The sequence below is a fragment of the Frieseomelitta varia genome, unplaced genomic scaffold (genome assembly GCF_011392965.1).
Source record: "Frieseomelitta varia isolate USP_RPSP 00005682 unplaced genomic scaffold, Fvar_1.2 scaffold_325, whole genome shotgun sequence".
NCBI lineage: Eukaryota > Metazoa > Arthropoda > Insecta > Hymenoptera > Apidae > Frieseomelitta > Frieseomelitta varia.
In genome coordinates this window covers 252,536-271,685 of record NW_025110063.1, presented here as the reverse complement: position 1 = coordinate 271,685, position 19,150 = coordinate 252,536, and the positions used below count along the sequence as shown (strand labels likewise).

General features: G+C 30.6%; 6 protein-coding genes across 10 annotated transcripts; 2 read left to right on the top strand and 4 right to left on the bottom strand.

Moving 5' to 3' along the window:
- Positions 1–348: 348 nt before the first annotated feature.
- LOC122530058 (glycosaminoglycan xylosylkinase) lies at positions 349–3,055 on the bottom strand. The gene is made up of 6 exons (XM_043656696.1): positions 2,784–3,055; positions 2,015–2,386; positions 1,622–1,922; positions 1,256–1,524; positions 928–1,154; positions 349–816 (listed from the first exon to the last, which is right to left on the bottom strand). Exons 2-6 carry the CDS (start codon positions 2,384–2,386, stop codon positions 588–590), a joined length of 1,398 nt encoding a protein of 465 aa, XP_043512631.1. The 5' UTR covers positions 2,784–3,055; the 3' UTR covers positions 349–587.
- A 152-nt stretch (positions 3,056–3,207) lies between these two features.
- On the bottom strand, positions 3,208–6,204 carry LOC122530059 (pre-mRNA-splicing factor 38B). 2 transcript variants are annotated; one of them, XM_043656698.1, is made up of 6 exons: positions 5,876–6,204; positions 5,393–5,676; positions 4,842–5,005; positions 4,364–4,762; positions 3,531–3,767; positions 3,208–3,466 (listed from the first exon to the last, which is right to left on the bottom strand). In XM_043656698.1, the coding sequence occupies exons 1-6, from the start codon at positions 5,904–5,906 to the stop codon at positions 3,400–3,402; spliced, it is 1,182 nt and encodes a 393-aa protein (XP_043512633.1). In that variant the 5' UTR covers positions 5,907–6,204; the 3' UTR covers positions 3,208–3,399. The 2 variants fall into 2 exon arrangements, with proteins under 2 accessions (XP_043512633.1, XP_043512634.1); XM_043656699.1 differs by having other exon boundaries at positions 4,842–4,993; positions 5,876–6,200.
- Positions 6,205–6,928: 724 nt separating this feature from the next.
- LOC122530060 (dnaJ homolog subfamily C member 28) lies at positions 6,929–9,294 on the top strand. Its single transcript, XM_043656700.1, has 5 exons — positions 6,929–7,445; positions 7,670–7,801; positions 7,884–7,976; positions 8,040–8,393; positions 8,469–9,294. The coding sequence occupies exons 1-5, from the start codon at positions 7,329–7,331 to the stop codon at positions 8,877–8,879; spliced, it is 1,107 nt and encodes a 368-aa protein (XP_043512635.1). The 5' UTR covers positions 6,929–7,328; the 3' UTR covers positions 8,880–9,294.
- LOC122530054 (trifunctional purine biosynthetic protein adenosine-3) lies at positions 9,033–13,847 on the bottom strand. 2 transcript variants are annotated; one of them, XM_043656691.1, is made up of 17 exons: positions 13,643–13,847; positions 13,087–13,169; positions 12,925–13,014; positions 12,606–12,853; positions 12,336–12,535; positions 12,051–12,245; positions 11,827–11,957; positions 11,556–11,766; positions 11,359–11,494; positions 11,075–11,297; positions 10,817–11,011; positions 10,477–10,732; positions 10,204–10,407; positions 9,980–10,126; positions 9,642–9,910; positions 9,313–9,570; positions 9,033–9,218 (listed from the first exon to the last, which is right to left on the bottom strand). In XM_043656691.1, the coding sequence occupies exons 2-17, from the start codon at positions 13,162–13,164 to the stop codon at positions 9,033–9,035; spliced, it is 3,027 nt and encodes a 1,008-aa protein (XP_043512626.1). In that variant the 5' UTR covers positions 13,165–13,169; positions 13,643–13,847. The 2 variants fall into 2 exon arrangements, with proteins under 2 accessions (XP_043512626.1, XP_043512627.1); XM_043656692.1 differs by lacking the exon at positions 13,643–13,847 and adding an exon at positions 13,412–13,606.
- On the top strand, positions 13,808–16,216 carry LOC122530061 (succinate dehydrogenase [ubiquinone] iron-sulfur subunit-like). Of its 2 annotated transcripts, none has more exons than XM_043656701.1 (6): positions 13,808–13,893; positions 13,966–14,674; positions 14,845–15,101; positions 15,282–15,579; positions 15,656–15,778; positions 15,860–16,216. In XM_043656701.1, exons 2-6 carry the CDS (start codon positions 14,465–14,467, stop codon positions 15,995–15,997), a joined length of 1,026 nt encoding a protein of 341 aa, XP_043512636.1. In that variant the 5' UTR covers positions 13,808–13,893; positions 13,966–14,464; the 3' UTR covers positions 15,998–16,216. The 2 variants fall into 2 exon arrangements, with proteins under 2 accessions (XP_043512636.1, XP_043512637.1); XM_043656702.1 differs by having other exon boundaries at positions 13,838–13,893; positions 13,945–14,674.
- Positions 16,217–16,356: 140 nt separating this feature from the next.
- Positions 16,357–18,796, bottom strand: LOC122530057 (ovarian-specific serine/threonine-protein kinase Lok-like). Of its 2 annotated transcripts, XM_043656695.1 has the most exons (8): positions 18,714–18,729; positions 18,297–18,502; positions 17,966–18,238; positions 17,617–17,873; positions 17,345–17,548; positions 17,092–17,265; positions 16,863–17,027; positions 16,357–16,777 (listed from the first exon to the last, which is right to left on the bottom strand). In XM_043656695.1, the coding sequence occupies exons 2-8, from the start codon at positions 18,442–18,444 to the stop codon at positions 16,571–16,573; spliced, it is 1,428 nt and encodes a 475-aa protein (XP_043512630.1). In that variant the 5' UTR covers positions 18,445–18,502; positions 18,714–18,729; the 3' UTR covers positions 16,357–16,570. The 2 variants fall into 2 exon arrangements, with proteins under 2 accessions (XP_043512630.1, XP_043512629.1); XM_043656694.1 differs by having other exon boundaries at positions 18,297–18,796.
- Between the last annotated feature and the right edge of the window lie 354 nt (positions 18,797–19,150).

The window sequence follows — 19,150 nt, the reverse complement described above, 5'->3', positions numbered from 1 at the left end:
TCGCAGGCTACACCGATTATACATAGTGTACATGTTTGATAAGTCTTGAGATCGACTTCAGATTTCGATCGGCATCGCAATGTCCATGAATACGAGAGAGATGTGCATGTAATAATTATACAGTCACATTTACAGGTTTTTTACGTTTGTACCGTATTTATACGCTGTACGACGCCGCACTGGACCTTTATTCAAATAACGATAATTATTGTGTCATCAAATAAATCATACTAAACTTTATATACGGTTGAATTATCTCTATTGTTCTTTTTAACCAACTTCATTTCTTTTCACATTGTACGGTACAATGTACGATCCTTGACACAGAAAATTATAAACTGAATAAACTTACATATACAAAGCTGTTTTATTTAGATCAAAGATATACATATACTGTACTTGTGCATAAATGTTAAATAGTAAATATTAAATAGTAAATACAAACAATCCAGCAAGATTTTGCTAAGTCTTAAATTGACGAACTCGGAATGACATTAAAAAAAAAAGTATAATTCGCAACTATTTAAAATACGAGTGTGCTCCTAGTATCTCAGGTATTTAAGTTGTTCAAATGTACTAAATATGAGCTACCGATGATCTAAAATAACATTGGAAGCGTATTTCTTATTTTTTAAACAATATTCTACAACTGCATAAATAGTAAGTAATCTTCTATCCATGGCACTTAAGTGGGCTTCTGTAACAAGGGGTTGAACACCAGCCATTAACGATTCATGAGCAACAAGCCTCGCAAGAGCTATGCTCAATGAACCGCCGCTAAATAATTTTAAACGATCCCAAGTAGTTTTGTGAATCCTAAAATGATAGTAAAACTTTTTAATAATTTTAAAAACTTAGATTTTTAATGAAATTTCGTTACATTTCTCATTATATATAAAGAAAATTGATACATGTATAAATACGTACATACAACACTGGTACAAAGGTGCTAAAATATCAAAATGATCTACATCGGGATTTCCAAGACTTTTCCCATTGTCAATTAACAATACAGCTGGATTATGAAAATTGTTCTGTGCTAATTCGTAATGATGGCGATCACCGTTATCCATTAAAAAATCGAAAATCGCAGTGTCTATTAAATCTAAAAGTCTACTCGATGATTGTGGAGAATAAGCTTTAGTGTCTTTTACCTGAAAAAGAAAATCAAAAAGTTCAGCGTTATTCTCAAGCGAAAAAAATAAAAGCAACAGACTTGTGTGAAAGAAGAAATGCGTATATCTAATGGACTTACTTTTTCGCAATAGTTATCATCCGTTTCCCACATTGCAAGTTTGTTCTTCTTATATGTTCTCTGCCATGGATGGCGGTGTTTCACGAGTCTTAAGTATCGCGGTAACCAAGAAATTAAAGCACCTTCTAAAATATCGCCTACTCCACACACTGGATCCGCAGGAGAGCAATAATGGCAAACACCGTACAAACAGGTATCATTGCCATCTTGATACATAGTAGCATAAAGCTCCGGAGTTGCACGCGGCCGAATTTCATTCCTTAAGTCAACTAAAAATGATTTAATATAAAACATTTAAAAAAGTTGTACAATTGCAATGAAAAATTACGCATACATATTTTCACTAGAAATTCCATAGAAACATACGTTTTCGTATAACAGTAAGCGGCACTCTTCTTAAGGCCAGTAAAGAAGATAAATAGAATGCTACTACTTCAGCATTATGTCGATCTTTTCCATGATAAACAGGCCCTCGTATAATAGCGTCCCTGGAATACCACTGAGGCTTGAACATCGCTTTCGTCCCGTGTTCCAAAGTTAACATCAATTTCAATTGTGTACCAAGCGGTGCGTTGTCCGCGCGCATCACTTTTGATTTACGCAAGATGTCCAAAATTGTTCCTAATTCCGGCGCAACCGGTGGTATTAATTGATGAGCATCAGGCCACTAAAAACATTACATAATTGTTAAAGGCAAGAAAAAAAAAACTATTGTTAATTTATCGTTATTATTCGTAATATCGTGTACACGGTACTAACATTGCTATTAGGAATACTCCATATATTTTTCTGAACAGCGTTAGGCATTATTCTTAATTCAGTTAACAATCTCTCCAGTACTATCGCGTAGCTAGTATTTTGCATGAAATATTTCGATGGTAATATCTGTATTTCCTCCCGAATCTTTTTTACCATATCTTTCGCGACTGACTTCTGCGAAACTTGTAAATTTTGTTCCGCTTGAAATATTAATTGCTCCTGTTCCGGCTTCAATTGCGAAATGGGCATGCCTTTGGAAGAAGTTTTGTGCGACGAGCTCTCTACAATCATTCGAATAAAATATACATTGACGCTAAGGACAAGAATCAAAAGACCGCCCAAAGCGATGAGAGCACAGCGTCGGCCAATCATCTGCGAACAAAATTCAAGGTTTTGATCGAATGAACGCAATGTAGATGGCGCGCTGTTATTTTACTTGGACATTATCACAGAACGACTCTATAGCTCTAAGATCAATCTACATCCACGCCATTTTCGTTCTTGCGAATTCTTTCTCAATAAAATATGATAAATATTTTAATGCGTATGTGCATTAAAACAGTTGATTAACATCGACACTACAAAAATCAAGCCTTTAAATCAGATATAATGATTTCATCTAAATAAAAAAATCTCATGAAACAAGTATCGAAACATTGTGGTGTGCGATATCATGGCACCGTCTTAACGAACGTGTATATAAATTACGAATTGAATTCAGAGAGTACTGGAAAATTGTTTTACAAAGAAAAACATCTGTTTATATCACCTTCGAAAATTGGCCACGCGGTTGCTGTCACCTGATAATAAATGTTTCCTTCATGTTTTGACGAAACTTCTGCTTAGTCGCATCCAACTATGATGGTGCGGCAAGTATGCGACGCCATTTTTAACTTCAAACCAAAGTACTCACGCGCCGTAAAGCATTGCATTGGCATCGCAAATTGTTACGAATGAACACTTGTAATAAACCTCAGTTGGCATGAAATAATTCAGAACATATTAAAAAATGTCGATTTCACAGTATTCTTTAATTTTGAAAACATAAGTACAATTTGTTACATTACACATATATTATGAACAAATTCATTTGAAACATTTTCTGTGATTTTTTTCTGCAACTACGTTTCTCTATATACATTTGTGAAAAAAACTGTATTATACATGCAGGACAAGGAATTGTAAAACAATAGTTGTAATCTTGAATTTATTTTATAAAAACATGTAAACTACATGGATATAGTTGAATTAAATTTAGGCTATTACTCCAAACAGTTTTCCCTCAAAACGCAGGTGTTTGAATGGCTCGGTTCTAAGTCATTTTCACCTCTATAGTTACACTCGTACAAACATTTATATCGATATATACATGTCAGCATATATTTTCATTCCCTTCGTTGTCTCTCCCTTTCCCGAGCAAGTTCTGTTGCATAATTATAAGGCGAACCTCTCCTATAATTGACAAGGAGTTAAAAGTCTATAGTCAACAATATATTTAAAAAGTAACGTATACTACCTATCCCGATGGCGATCTTTATCACGATAACGATCTTTACTTCTGTCTCTGTGTGACCTGTCTCTGCTACGACTTCTATACTCCCTTTGTCTTCGACTTCGATCACGGCTGTTCGATCGTCTGCAATGCCGATCCCTTTCTCGATCTCTTTCTCGTGCACGTTCTCGTTCTCTTTCTCTCATACGATCTCGTTCACGATCTCGATCCCTGTACTTATCCTTGCGGTCTTCATCAGATCTGGAAAAACATTATTCGAAGGGAAGTAATGCGAAATAACGAATAACGTTTTAAAAATATCAGCCTGTGCAAGTGCATACGTATGTTGCACTCATTCGTAATGAAAGATACCAAGAAATTATCCATTTTAAACACCTCGATATTGCATATTCGTGTAGTTTCTAATATTTCATGTACATTTGAAGATCTTACATTCCTTGATATCCAATGTATAAAAAAGATTAGTGTACAGTTATCGAAATAATGAATATCGAGATGACTTTTCAATAATTCGAAGATTAGTTAAAACTTGTGAATGTTGCCTTCGCAAAAGAATCCAATAAACTCGATGATATACAGACTCTAAGTAGCGTATATAAGTATAAAAACAAATTTATTGCGCTAAATTTATAAAGCGAGCGAATAACTGTACAAGAATCAAATAAGAACATACACATGTACTAAACAAAACTGAATGATGATACACTGAGATCAAGAGTATTTTCCTGGAGATGGTACGTCTTTAATCTTCACCCAATTTCCCTAACAAGTTCATAGAATATTATTAACCTTATATAAATTAGTAACGTGATTGTATTCATACCACGTAGACGCACCTGGCTCGCCAGTGGCTTGTTCTTTCAGCCTCACCCCACTGAGCTTCACTGTCTGGGATATGTCGCGGTTGATTCCGTGAGGTGAGATTGCCGTTATCTTTCCTACTACTGCTATTACTATATTTTCCGTGACTATTTAAGGTAATAGGTGGTTTTGCATTTCTGGCATTCATAGACTGTTGAGGAAATCTTTCTGCTAATCGATGTTCGAGTTCTTTCTGTATAGGCACTGGTATTCTTGGAAATAAGGTTGAAAACCATTCTAGTTTAGTAAGAAATTGTTTGAGAATATCACCCATTTTCATAACTTGTCCTCCACCAGCTTTCACATCCAACTCATCTTCATCTTCTAAATAATCACTATACCAATTAAATAAATCTGCTGGTGGTTGCGTATATCTGTTAATATCAACAATGTCGAATTATTAGAGCATTTAATATCTCTTTAAAGTAAAATTTAATGTCGCAATATTCTTACCTAATGTACATAAATCCCAATGCCCGAATATATGGTGAATCAAGATGATTGATAAGACCATTTAATTGTTTCCTTGTTAACCTCAAGGTGAAGAGTTTATATAGTAAACAATACGCTGTTGAGACAATTCCACCAGCACCAACTCCTCGGACCTGCATGAACCGCTAAATTTACACCCCCCTATGTCAATTAATCACATTCATATTACATTATAATTTATTGACCGAGAACATGCTACTCTGCAATTAAGTATGGCATTAAATGTCTGCTCATTGTATTCAGACCAGTTCGAGCCCAATATTTTGACTCTGATATCTGATTATGCGATATCAGCGAGAGCCTAAGACACTTAGAACTCTCACTTTGAATGATTTCACCTTTTTTTATTTTTATTAGCAGTTCTCATTTCATAGAGCGTCCAGGTCCTCTAAAATGCTATAAATTTGGACTATTTCTATATACGTGGCTACGTGGCTCTCTATGACTGTTTTAGTTTTAAATGTCAATAAATAACAATTGCAAATGGATAACATACAAGAAAACATACTCACACCTCCACACATGCCAGTTTGGCCCGCTGTTTTCCGGCTTCCTTTCTCCCATGGTTCCAAGTGAGACACTTTGTAGTAAATTTCATCGATAACCTCATGGTACGTTTTCAGTTCGTATAAATTCACTTTGAAATAATGTGATGACTGTATGTTTGTTAAAATTAACGGATTCAGATTCATTGTTCTTTCATTCCCCCATAGAGGTAATATATTCGATTTTTTACCCTCCTTTTGAGCTGGCCGACGTTCCTCATCGCAACCACTCGAATTGTTCCACGGTGAACCTGTGTACAAGTGTTTTATTTCCTACATATCTGCCGAATAGCTACGTAATAATAATGATCAACATATACGATCGTGCAAAAGAGGTTAAGTGCATCGTGGTGATCACAACGAACTGGAAAACATCTTTTGCTCAAACATTATAAAATGCAAGGAATTAGAGAAAAAAACGCGTAACAAATGCAATACACGTTTACTTACCATCAGCTCCTTCTGCTTCTTGTACTTGCATACTTGTATCGTAAACTTTGAACAAGTTTTACGATGAAATTTTCAACAGATCGAACTCACCATACAAACGTTTTATTTCACACAAGACTTATGAAGTTTACAAATACAACAAAAACCAGGTATATTTGTAAATTGAAAATAATTAAATACTAAACTTTAAAAGCTCGCGTAACGTTTTTCTGCAAGTATATGGAAAACTGACGTCAATGGAAAGCGGAAAAAAAAAGTCACAATACAGTAATGCGCATGCCCAAAGAATGTATACATCCGGTTTCATTCGCATGTGTATTATTTTATATTTACACGTTTACGTAAATAACCAAATTACCACGGGTTTTCTGAATAGATAATACAAAAATAAATAGAATTATGAAATAGAATTATTTACAATTTTTGCAAATCTTAATAAAATCCATATTATATGCAATTAATACTTCAACGAATACTTTGAATTAAATGTATAACAGCTTCTTCAAAGGCATCGAAATCTTCAAACGCACTGTTTATAATTAAATTATCCTTTAGTCCTCTATCATAAGAATGTAAGAAATTATGTTTACTGTACATTTAAGTACAGAGATTTTCTACACTCTTTGTAACATGAAAAACGAATGTACGAACTTCTAAATATTACAATTTATTATATCAGAAATACAATAACAAAAGCGTAATACTTTCCCTAGAAAAGGCACTGTTACTAAGATGTGGCAGCACTTACAAATTCAAAAACAATATATTTCAATGAATATGTGTTTTCACTGAAAATATATTTCATTTAAAATTATATTTAATTCATTACAATTACAATAAGCTGATCAACATTACATTGCACGTAGTTGATAAGGCTACACAAGGATTACTGTTGAAACTAAAGAAAATAAAGATATTGTCATTTTTATTTGTATGATATGTAATATATATTTAATTTGTATATGAATATATATGTAATTTTATTTGTATGTTATGTAATATATATTTAAAAAATTAATTAAAAATGAATTAGAAAAATTACTATTAAGATGTATCTATAAACATTAGAAATAAGCGGATGAATAAATAATTGTACGACGATCAGCTGGGTTTGTTATATTCACCATATGATATTAGATATATGTCACATGATGCATATGTTTCTTGAAACGTCAATGTAACGTTGGTGTTTGTACGATTTTTAAGAACCATGTAAATTCCATGACAATTAAATTATCTTTAATATGCTTAGAGCATCTAATTTACACCGAAAATTACATTTTCGTAGAGTGTCATTTGTAGCATACAATTTGAAAATGTTTTTCGGTATAAACATGTAGGTTATTTTGAATATTTCAAATAATAGTTCACATGTTAACATATGTATATTATAATAATATAGACAGTTATATAATCATAAAACAAAGTATTAAACTTATCGGTATTTAATCTTATGAAGATCATGTTAAAATTTAATCAGTGTAACAAAAAATCTTTCGAGCATATGCACTGCATATCTTGTTGGGAATTTATGCAGATAAAGAGATTTAAACATCAATATGATATAAAGGTGTGTTTTCTATTACACATATATAATATTAATCATGTTACATACTTTTACATCAAAATTATATTAAATTATTTGCTAGTATTTCCAAATTTCTGATAAATATCATTTTTTAATTTTCTGTAATCATAATGAATATTTTCTGTTTAAATATAGAACTATCTATAATTATGACTATAAATCTAAGTAATATTAAATAAGCTTTATATTTTTTATTGCATTTTAAGAAATGCTACCAAATACTACAAGTTGCAGAAGATTGCGAAAATGAATCTCTCAAACTAGCATTCATTTGCCAAGCAAAAAGATTTCATCCAGATAGTGGTACATCAGAAGCTGATGCAACCAAATTTTCTGAGGTAATCATACAATATATCAATATTGTTTTATTGATAAAGATTATTTAGCACTGTATATAAAGTTATAAACTTTTTTTCACAGATTGAAGCTGCTTACAGAGAAATTCGTAAATCAAGGATAAAGGAGAAAGAAAACAGTACAAATTTACCTGAAGTGGAAGAGTTTGACATCAAAGTACATTTTTTAACTTTATATGCAACTAATTACATTTTCTAACTATGTATATTTATATTTTAGCATACAGCACCACAACATCGTCATTATTTGATGTATAATGTAGGAATTGGAACACCTAGCAAAAGACAAAAATTATACACAATAGAAAAGGCTCAAAAAGCAGTTGACAATGTATTGGAACATAGATTAAAAAAGTTGCAAGCTGAAGAACGTAATACATTAGTTGGAATGGATAAACAACGTGCTAAAGATATTAAAACACGTTTTGGTATGGATCGTTTAGTAGAAGATTTAATTCAAGAAGCAATGAATAAAGGTGAATTTAAAGATCTCCCAGGCACCGGTAAACCGTTGAAGGAAAATACAAACACCCGAAATCCATATGTTGATTTTGTTACTTACAAACTAAATGAGGTATGATAAATTAACTTAAATTAGAAATTTACAATAATTACAACATTTACAATAACATGTGAAATTAAATTGTAGGTACTAATAGAAAATGGATTTAGTCCGGAATGGATACAGTTATCTAAAGAAATTAGAGAAGACATACAAAATTTACGAAAACAATTAATAAGCGCTCGTAATAACGTGGGACATCTTCCATTAAACTTCGCAGATGAAAGTGCTTGGAAGAAAATTGTAGATAACTTTAAGTTTGAAACAAAACGAATAAATAGTAAAATCGACAAGTATAATTTATTAGTACCTATACTTCAGAAACAAATGTTTCATATTAAATTAGAGGAGTTTGCAAAAGAAGCACTTTCGACACCACCACAAAAAACACACACAACTATAAAATATAATTCGAAAAATGTAGATCCTGATGTCTCTACAAAGAAAGATGGTTTATTTGAAGTAATATTTTCAATTTTCAATAACAAGGGTTCGTAGAAAACATACTTTTTTATTAGATTATTTTAGCACATTTCTTTTAACTAAATTTGTTATTTCTATTGATTTATTTCTGGTAGAAAATTTAATATATATAAAATAAAATAAGTGTATCAAATATACATGATGCATAAAATAATTATACAACTGAGATTAATAATTCCATGTAATAGAATTATCGTCGTTTAAGTGTATCCTTTCGGTAGCTAAATATTTTAAAGCTAGTGGAAAAATACGATGTTCAGCTATTTTCACTCGTTCTTGAAGACTTTCTACGGTATCATGTGGCAGTACAGGTACTGCTGCTTGTTCAATAATTGCTCCAGAATCGATATCAGTCTAAAAATTATTTTTAAATACATGAAAAAATTTTTTAATGTAAATAAAAATTTATAAATATAATATATATCATGTATTATAATGTATATCATACTTCTACGAAATGCACTGTACATCCTGAAACGCGTACTCCAGCTGCTAAAACATCTTTGTGTGCATGTGCACCTTTAAATGATGGTAATAACGAAGGATGAACATTTATTAAATTGCCACGCCATAGATTTACGAAAGTATTTGATAAAATTCGCATAAAACCAGCAAGACAAACTATTTCAACTTCAGCAGCAATAAGTTCGACAGTCATCGCTGCATCAAACTCTTCTCGATTGGGATAATCCGCGTGTTTAACGACCTATGATCATACATTGAGTGATTTGTGATGAAAGATGGAGAAATTAGTGAAATTTAAAAAATGACAATTACCACCGTCTTAATACCAGCTTTTTCAGCTCGTTTAAGTCCCTCAACATTTGGTTTATTAGATATAACTATAACAATTTCAGCACCAATATGTTGGGATGGATCTCGAGTTGCATCGATCAGTGACTGTAAATTGGTTCCGCTTCCGGATATTAAAACACCTACTTTTTTTAAAGGCTTACCTAACTGTGAAATAACGTCCGGTATGTATTGTTTCATTCTTACTTCTAATACCTCTTCAAAATTTTTGACATGTATTCTAGTTTGATTATCTGTAATATTTTAACGTGTATAATATAAATAAAAATATTTTTAATAAAATAACATTAAATAAAATTTACTTTTATAATTAGTTATATATCCAATGATCTTGGGATTTTCTATTTGTAATTTAGTCAAAACTTCGTCCTTATCTTTTTCTGAACAAATTAGAATAGCGCCAATGCCGCAATTAAATGTTCTTAACATCTCTTCTTTATTAATTCCTCCTATTAAAAAGATATGCAGAAGTATTAAATAAATTTATACATTAAAATTTGATTAATATTTTTAATTATTTTCTCACCTATAGTTGCCAACCAAGCAAAAATTGGTTGAATAATCCATGTCCGTGCATCCAAAACTGCTCCCATATTTTTCGGTAAAACTCTCGGTATATTTTCTGTCAGACCTCCTCCAGTAATATGTGCGAATGCTTTTACTAAATTTGTGCGCAAAGCAGGAATCACTCCTTTTACGTAAATTTTCGTTGGTTCTAACAATTCATTACCTAGAATAATAAATTTAAATAAACTTTTATGCAAAAGAAGTAATATAAATTAAAGGGTACAATAAATACCGATTGTACGATTATTGTTAGAAAAAGGCGCTATATCTGAATATTTTTTATCTGTCAATTTTAAAATTTTCCGAACAAGGCTGAATCCATTACTGTGCACTCCACTTGATGGAAGGCCAATTACAATATCATTTTCTTTTATATTATCTATTCGTGGAAGCAAATCATCTCTTTCAACTATTCCCACAGCGAAACCGGCTAAATCGTATTCTTCATTAGAATACATGTTTGGCATTTCTGCTGTTTCTCCACCAATCTAAATTCAATGTCTATATATAATGTTCCTTTTAAATTGCTATATTAAATGAAAAAATTGGAAAGTAAATTTATTTTTACTTACTAATGAACATCCAGCTTTTTTACATCCTTCACTTATTCCATTTATAACATTACTAGCTACATCCACATTTAATTTACTACAAGCAAAATAATCCAGAAAGAATAAAGGTTCAGCACCATGTGCAAGAACATCATTTACACACATAGCCACTAAATCTATGCCCACTGTATCATGTTGTTTGCATTCAAATGCTATCTGCAAGTTGGATTTTGTGCATTGTCATTATATCATTGTAACTTCTCATAAATATTTACGTACTTTTAATTTGGTTCCAACACCATCAGTTCCAGATACTAGAATTGGATCTTTATAACCAGTAGCTTTTATGTCAAATAAGCCACCGAAACTACCAATTGAACCTATTGTACCTAAACGTTGGGTCGAGTAAGATGCTGGTTTAATAGCTGAAACTAACGAATCTCCAGCTTCTATGTCCACACCACTACTTTTGTATGTCAATTGTCCATGATGCAATATAAACCTGATAATATTCCTTTATTAAAATTTTTCTTTTCTTCTGTATAATTTTCATTACACGATACCTTGCTATTCCTTTATGTGCTATATCTGTTCTAAATTGCTTCCCTTCAAAAAATATGTTTTGGGCAGCATGTGTTGCTTTAGCAGCAGCCAAAGCCAATGAAGGTGCTAAACTTACAGTAATTAAAACTCTTCCGCCTAACAAACAAGCAATAAGACAAATACTGAGTTTACTTGTATATGTATATTCATAAATTACCATTAGTTAATAATTCTCCTTCAGAAGAAATACTTGTTCCACTGTGGAAAACAAATTGATTTCTTTCACGTAGAATATTATTGACGCCTGTTATAACTTGACCCTTTGATGACGATACCGGATATCCTCGAGATGCTAAAATAACACCAACAGCAAACAGATTTTCTTCCCATACGATTTGAGATTCAATTAAAGAACCCTCACAACAAGCCTACATTAATATACACTGAATTAATTTCAGCTATAGTTTCTTATATTAAAACAAGATTACCTTCATAATATTAAATAAATCCGATTTTAGTAATGGTAATACTACTTGTGTTTCAGGATCTCCAAATCTACAGTTAAATTCTAAAACTTTTGGTCCATCTTTTGTCAACATTAATCCAGCATATAATACACCTATATTTTTTTAAATAATAATTTTTTGTACATTAAATTGTTTTCACAAAATATATTATAAATTTTAATATAGCTCTAATATCTGATACAAACCAACAAATGGAATTTGTTCTTGTCTAAGACCATCAATAACTTTTTGCAAGATGTTTGTTTTTACTATTTCGTAATCTGCTTTGTTCAACAATGGACATGGGCAGTAAGCACCCATGCCACCAGTATTTGGTCCTGTATCTCCATCAAATATTCTTTTGTGATCTTGTGCAGGTGCCATTGGTACAATGGTTTTTCCTATAAAAGAAAAAGAATTTCTAATTTAATAATAACTTAGTCAGTGTGAATATGGATAGCATTGATTAAAAATTGTTTTTATTATTCTACCATCTGTAAACGCAAGTACAGACACTTCTTCTCCTTCTAATAATTCTTCTATCACTATTGATTCACCAGCAGATCCAAATTTTTTGTCTGTTAATATTTCATCTATAGCTTTACATGCTTCTTGTTTATCTTTTGCTACTATGACTCCTTTTCCAGCTGCCAAGCCTGAAGCTTTTACTACAGTTGCTGGATAGGGTGCACTAAAATTGATTAATATACATGTAATGCCCTTCCTTACAATTTATTTATTAATAAAATTTTGTCATTTACTTTATAACAAATTTCTTTGCTTCTTCTGGATTTACAAATCCTTTCCATTTTGCAGTAGGAATCTTATATTTATCCATAAATTCTTTTGCCCAGTATTTGTCTGCTTCGATTTTAGATGCAGCTTTTTGTGGGCCAAAACAATTAATTTCTACATTTTTTAATTCATCTGCTAGCCCATTAGCCAAGTATTCTTCTGGGCCAATAACTACTAAATTTACTTTATTATCTTTAGCCCATGTTGCTACTTCCTATGCAATATAAAATCTAGCATGATTAATTCATTCATGTAATTAATAATAACTCATAAAATAATATATACCTTATTATCCTTAATATTTAATTTTATTAGAGAAACTTTATCGACTAATGAAATTCCACTATTTCCAGGAGAAACATAAATCTTATGCACCTGAAAAGATTTAGATATTTAAGTGAATATCTTTGTACAATATTGGTGATACATTATATATAAAATATTTACGTGAGGAGATTGTGAAAGTTTCCAAGCAATAGCATGTTCTCTACCACCACCGCCAATAACTAAAACAATGTGCTGCATACTGCCTAAACAATTAAATTTGATATTAATGATCATTGTAAAAGAATATAGTATATGTGAAAAATTCAGATTATAAAATTTCGTATAATATTGCTATTTATGCATAACTACATTATACATATGTACGAATATAAAGTTAAGTAAAAATAAAATATTTACAAAACTATCACAAGATTACTGTAAGAGATATTATTATTAATACTATTAGCTATTATAAGTTATTTATATAATATAATAAAACTATAACCTCCGTATTTATTACTCTTCACGAAGTTTTTGCAATTTTTTGAGATTATTAGACACTAAATTTTCTTTTTTTTTTTAATTTTTTCATTGATTTCATAGTTTATAATACACGATAATTTAAAATCTATATAACTTAGTTCTTAGTATTTGAACTGATATGCATATACACGTTTCTTTATGCAACAGGTGGTAATCAACCGAATTTGAAACGTTTAATTGTATTTGCTCATACCTGCAAAGCTATGAGAATTTTAATGAATATTTATTGCTGCGGCTTGATTTGCACGAAGAAGACTGCTTCTTTGCGGGGGTTAATCCTTTTTAACTCGTGTGTAACAAGAGATAACTTCTGACCTTTTAAAATAACTCGAGACATTTAAAATATTATACCGCGAAACAAGTGTTGAGCAACAGTACGAATCAAACGTTCAGATAAATTGTAATTTATTGTTTCGAAATGTGAACCATGTTTATTACTGTGAGGTAATATAAATGTTTATAACATTGGTGTGTATTCTTCCGAAAATTATTTAGAATTAATTATATTTTTAATAGGTAAAAACATATGAATGTTACGCAAATAATCATTCACATATGAATACAAAGGATAGGTCACAAATTGTTTTGAAAGGGAGATAATAGGAAATAATTATTATTATTGCAAAATCAACGACCATTGGCGTTGCATATTTATATCAGATGTATGCGTCAGTGAAATATTATCGTTTGTTTTAATGAATTGTGAATTTTTAACCATATGATTACGTACTTGTTTACTACTTTGTTTTATATCATGTTTAATTCAAAAATCTAGCTAAGACATCATTTCGTTATTTCTACACTATCTACAATATGATATTTTTCACTTTCAAAGTGAACCGATCGCCAAAGAACAGTTATGAAGTTCTTTCAAATGACGATATTTTGTTTCTATCTTAACTAAGAATTATACTGTCACTGCAAAACAAAATGATGGCAAGATTAGAGAAACAAAATATGCCCTTATAATCTCAGATGACACATATTAGAGATTTTTCATAAAACTTTTACAAGTATGTTTAATCTCAACATTATCAATTATGCGAGCCGATTCTGGTCTTGCACAACTGCGTCCCTTCGACGAGGCATGTGTCAAAATAGTCGTTTCCCAAGCCACAGATTTCTTTCCAGTTCAAGACAGAAGACAGAGAAGCAACTATCCGAGACAGAAAACGTTATTAACGCCGAAGTTGCCGCTGTGAAAGAATGCAAAGCACCTACAAAAGTTAGCAACCACAAACGTTACAGTTATATTAAAAACTCGTACTTGTTATTAAAAATTGTTATTTTTATATTAAACTTGTTATTTTCTCATTTCCTGTCCCTTTCTGTGTCTTGTAAGTTTTATTCTACAAACTAATGGTTTCCTTCTCTCTTTCTCTAATTCATCTTTAGGAAAAAAAGGTGGTGGAAAAGCCGAGGTTGCAGACTGTTCGAATATATCGTTGGAACCCCGAAAAACCAGATGTAAAACCATACATGCAACAATTCAGCATTGATTTAAATAAATGCGGCACAATGATATTGGATGTGCTCACATTAATAAAAGCAGAACATGATCCCACATTGTCTTATCGAAGATCCTGTCGCGAGGGAATTTGCGGGACTTGCGCGATGAATATAAATGGTGTCAATACCTTGGCTTGCGTCACGTAATGCGAGAAAAATACTTTTTTTTGTAGCATAGTATATATTATAGGTTTAATCCTCAATTCGGTTATTTGTATTTGTATTTGAGTTCGTAATGATCATTCAAAAAATTGTAAGAAACCGAAGATGTTATATGACGTCTCTTTACTAAAACTATGTAGCATCCTACTTTTTACTTCTAGAAAAGTGAAGGAATCGCCGAAACCTATAATTATATATCCTTTGCCGCATTCATACGTAATTAGAGACTTGATAACGGATATGGAACAATTCTTGAAACAATACCAGACTATTGAACCATTTTTAAAACGACCTGGAGAAGAAAATTTTATTGGTTTACGACAAATTCTACAAAGTCCAAAAGATAGAGATAAACTCAATGGTTTATATGAATGTGTTCTTTGTGGATGCTGCACTTATTCCTGTCCACCGTATTGGTGGCTCGGTGATAAATTTTTAGGTCCTGCAACGCTTCTGCAGGTATATCATTTATATATATATATATATAAAAGAAGATAAATTTTAATACACAACATGAAATGTTTTTATCGTGTAGGCTTATAGGTGGATAATAGATTCACGTGACATGGGACATAAAGAAAGGCTTAGTAAATTGCGCGACTTTTATTCCGTATATCGATGTCATACTATTTTCAATTGCACAAAAACTTGCCCGAAGGTATGAAGTGCATAATATAGTAATACAGGGAGTAGGAGTTAAGATGTTAATGATTGTATTGTATGTCATTATTATTTGAAGGGTTTGAATCCTGGAAAAGCGATAGCACAAATAAAAAGATTGATAGCGGGACTAACTAAAAAGGAACGGCCTCAGATGGAAACTCCACTTCCAAATCCATGTAATGGAGAAGAACAGTATCCATGCAGAAAGAAATAGACAGAAGAACGAAAGAACGATTAATAATAAAATATTCTTGATACGATTTGTAATTGTATATAAACCAGATTTTCTTATTACATACAAAGTTTTATTTCTATTAAAGAAAAATTATAAAGATAAGATTTCGCGATATTTAGTCATTTTTTTTGTTTTAAGCAAAAATTTTAGTGAAGAGAGAGCAAATGACGTGTTTATAAACTTTTAATAATTACGAGTGTACAAAAATGTAAAACTACAAAAAATAATTTCTTATAATTACTATTTGTACATTATTTTTTGGTGCATATCGGTTACGTTTCTTTATTATGCTTCAATTTTATTGTTATTATTAAATTTATGTACATTATAATGTTTCAAAATTAAATCAATTTAATACGTAATTATTTTAATTTGGCTATTAATTTAATGAAAAATAAAATTTTGAAATGAATTGAAAATGAATTTCTATGTGTCTAAACTTATACTAGTTATGATCGACTCAGTCAAATACAATAACTTCATTTACTAGAAATAGATTACGATTTAATGATTTTTTTAAATAATAATATTAGTTAGGGCAAACATTTCTAACTAGAAATCTAACCTTGGTCTTTTCATTAAATTTTGTTCATACTGAATACCAGTAGAAATATTTTTCGGTGCTACGTTTTCATCATTTTCTTTTGATAATAAGATGTCGACAGTTTCTCGAAGTTCACGGTCTTGTAACCAAGGATGTAGTAAAACTTGTTTGATTGTAATCCTCCTTCTTGGATTAACTGTCATCATACGCTTGATCTAAAAAAATTATATTATTTACTAAAAATTAAAACTACTGTTGTCTGTACATTTCATTATAACATTTCGCCAAATAACACTGTACCAAATCTATAGCTTTGCTTGTTATATGTCCAAATTTCGAAGAAGGAAAACTATAATGTCCACTCTTTATCTGATCTTGCAAGCTCATATTTTTGTCTTGACAATTAAAGGGAACTGAACCACTTAAACAAGCATATAATATTACTCCTAAACTCCATACATCAACCTATTCAAAAATGTAAATATGGAATTTTATTTTTTCTAAATGTTTATTACATAGGCAAACATACTTGATTCGTATAAGAACCTCGTCCAATAGTAGATAATATCTCAGGTGCAACATACATAGGGGTTCCACAAAATGTTTTCATCATAGTTTGTGCATCAACTAATTTTGACAAACCAAAATCTGATACTTTTGCTAATGTAATATCTGAATTGCTGGCTAACAATATATTTTCTGGCTGTAAATGTAATCAAATGATATTCATTTATTTTTATATTTAAACCAATATTATAAATATACATATATAAAACACATACCTTTAGATCTCTATGAGTTATACCACAATCATGAAGATAACTAACAGCTAATACAACTTGGTAAAAAATTACTTTTGCATGTTTTTCCAATAATCGTCCTCTACTTTTTATTCTTTCAAAAAGTTCACCACCTTCCATTAATTCCAGAACTATATATACTGCTTTTGGTGTATCTACAATTTCTTCCAGTCTGATTACACAGGGCTAAAAAATAAAATGAATATTAAATACATACTATATATATCATTTTAATGTTTCATACATCACCATACATGTTTTAAGGCTTTCAATATTTTAACTTCATTCATAATTTTTTCAGGATCATTTAATGGATGTTTTTGTCCATTTGTTATGCTACCAATCTTCATAATAGTTTTCATAGCAAATTTCTGACAACCAATTTTATTAAATACCATTTTTACCTCCCCGCACGCGCCAGATCCTAATTTACATGATACTGTATATTTATTTTTGAGCTCAGGGGGCAAGTTGTTGCTTTCAGATGCCGTTGTACTCATGAATATATAAACTGTTATAAATTTTGCATTGTATAATATAAATAAAATATGAGATTTGTAAAAGATTTATACATACTTGTTACATGACATAAATAATATTTACCAGTAACTATAGGCTGTGCCAATGATATTACGTCATTGCTTTCCAATACTACTTTATTTCCACGGCCTACTTTCTTTTTATTAACAAAAGTTCCATTTTGACTTAAGTCCTCTAAATATACTATAGTATCATTAGTATTACCAACAAATTCTCTGGTTATTTTGAAATGTATCTTACTCATTACACTAAGCCACTTTGGTTTTAATTCATTACTAGTTACACAAATATCACAAGACTCTGAGCGACCAAGCGTGTAAATATCTTTGATCATTTCTGTAAAATTTACATTAAAATTTATGATACACAACGTTAAATAAATATGCACTCTTACCCATTGTTTTAAAGGGCAATTTAATGGGGCATAATCTACCCCATACAGTCATAATCTTTTCTTGTGTTAATTCTTGCGACTGAGTCAAAGCTACTGAATCCGCATTTTGTGTGTCAGGTAATGTCAAAACAATATGTTCATCGTTCATAGTTATAAATTACTTGGTTTAATACAAACCAAAAATATTTTCCAATTACGTCAATATTCTAAATAATGAAAAGTAATAAAACTAAAGAAAACTGCAATATAAACAAAATCAATCATAGCATCATTAATTGATCGTGATTTCTAATAAAATAAAATGATACTATGTTTTAATACATAAAATTTATGTTATGAATCTACAAATTTTAATTCCAAAAATATTCCATTAAGTTCTTATAAGAATCACATTGAAGTTGAAGAAAATTAAATTACAATTGTACAGCACGAATTCATAACGTAACAAACAATGCCAACAAGCACGTGAACTGCGTAGGGAATTTGAACAACATTGTAAGTAAACTAGTGCATAAGAATTTGAATTCTTCATGTCGATAAATTAGGGATCTCTTATATCTATTTTCTAATTAGTTTTTTTTAAAGATTCAGTACACTTTAGCATTATTAATCATAAACGTGTTGTTATTGTAATCGTAAACTTTTATTACATTTTATTACAAGAACTTTTATTTATGTGCTTCATTTATTGTACAAATTCGAATTATAAATGTTATTGCAATTATACACAAATTGATAAAATTATAGAGGTTTTAAAATAATCTTGTTAAATATTACGTATATATGCACATGAAAATACTAATATACACATTAATAATATTGTATACAATTAAAAAGTAATATTGATATCATTA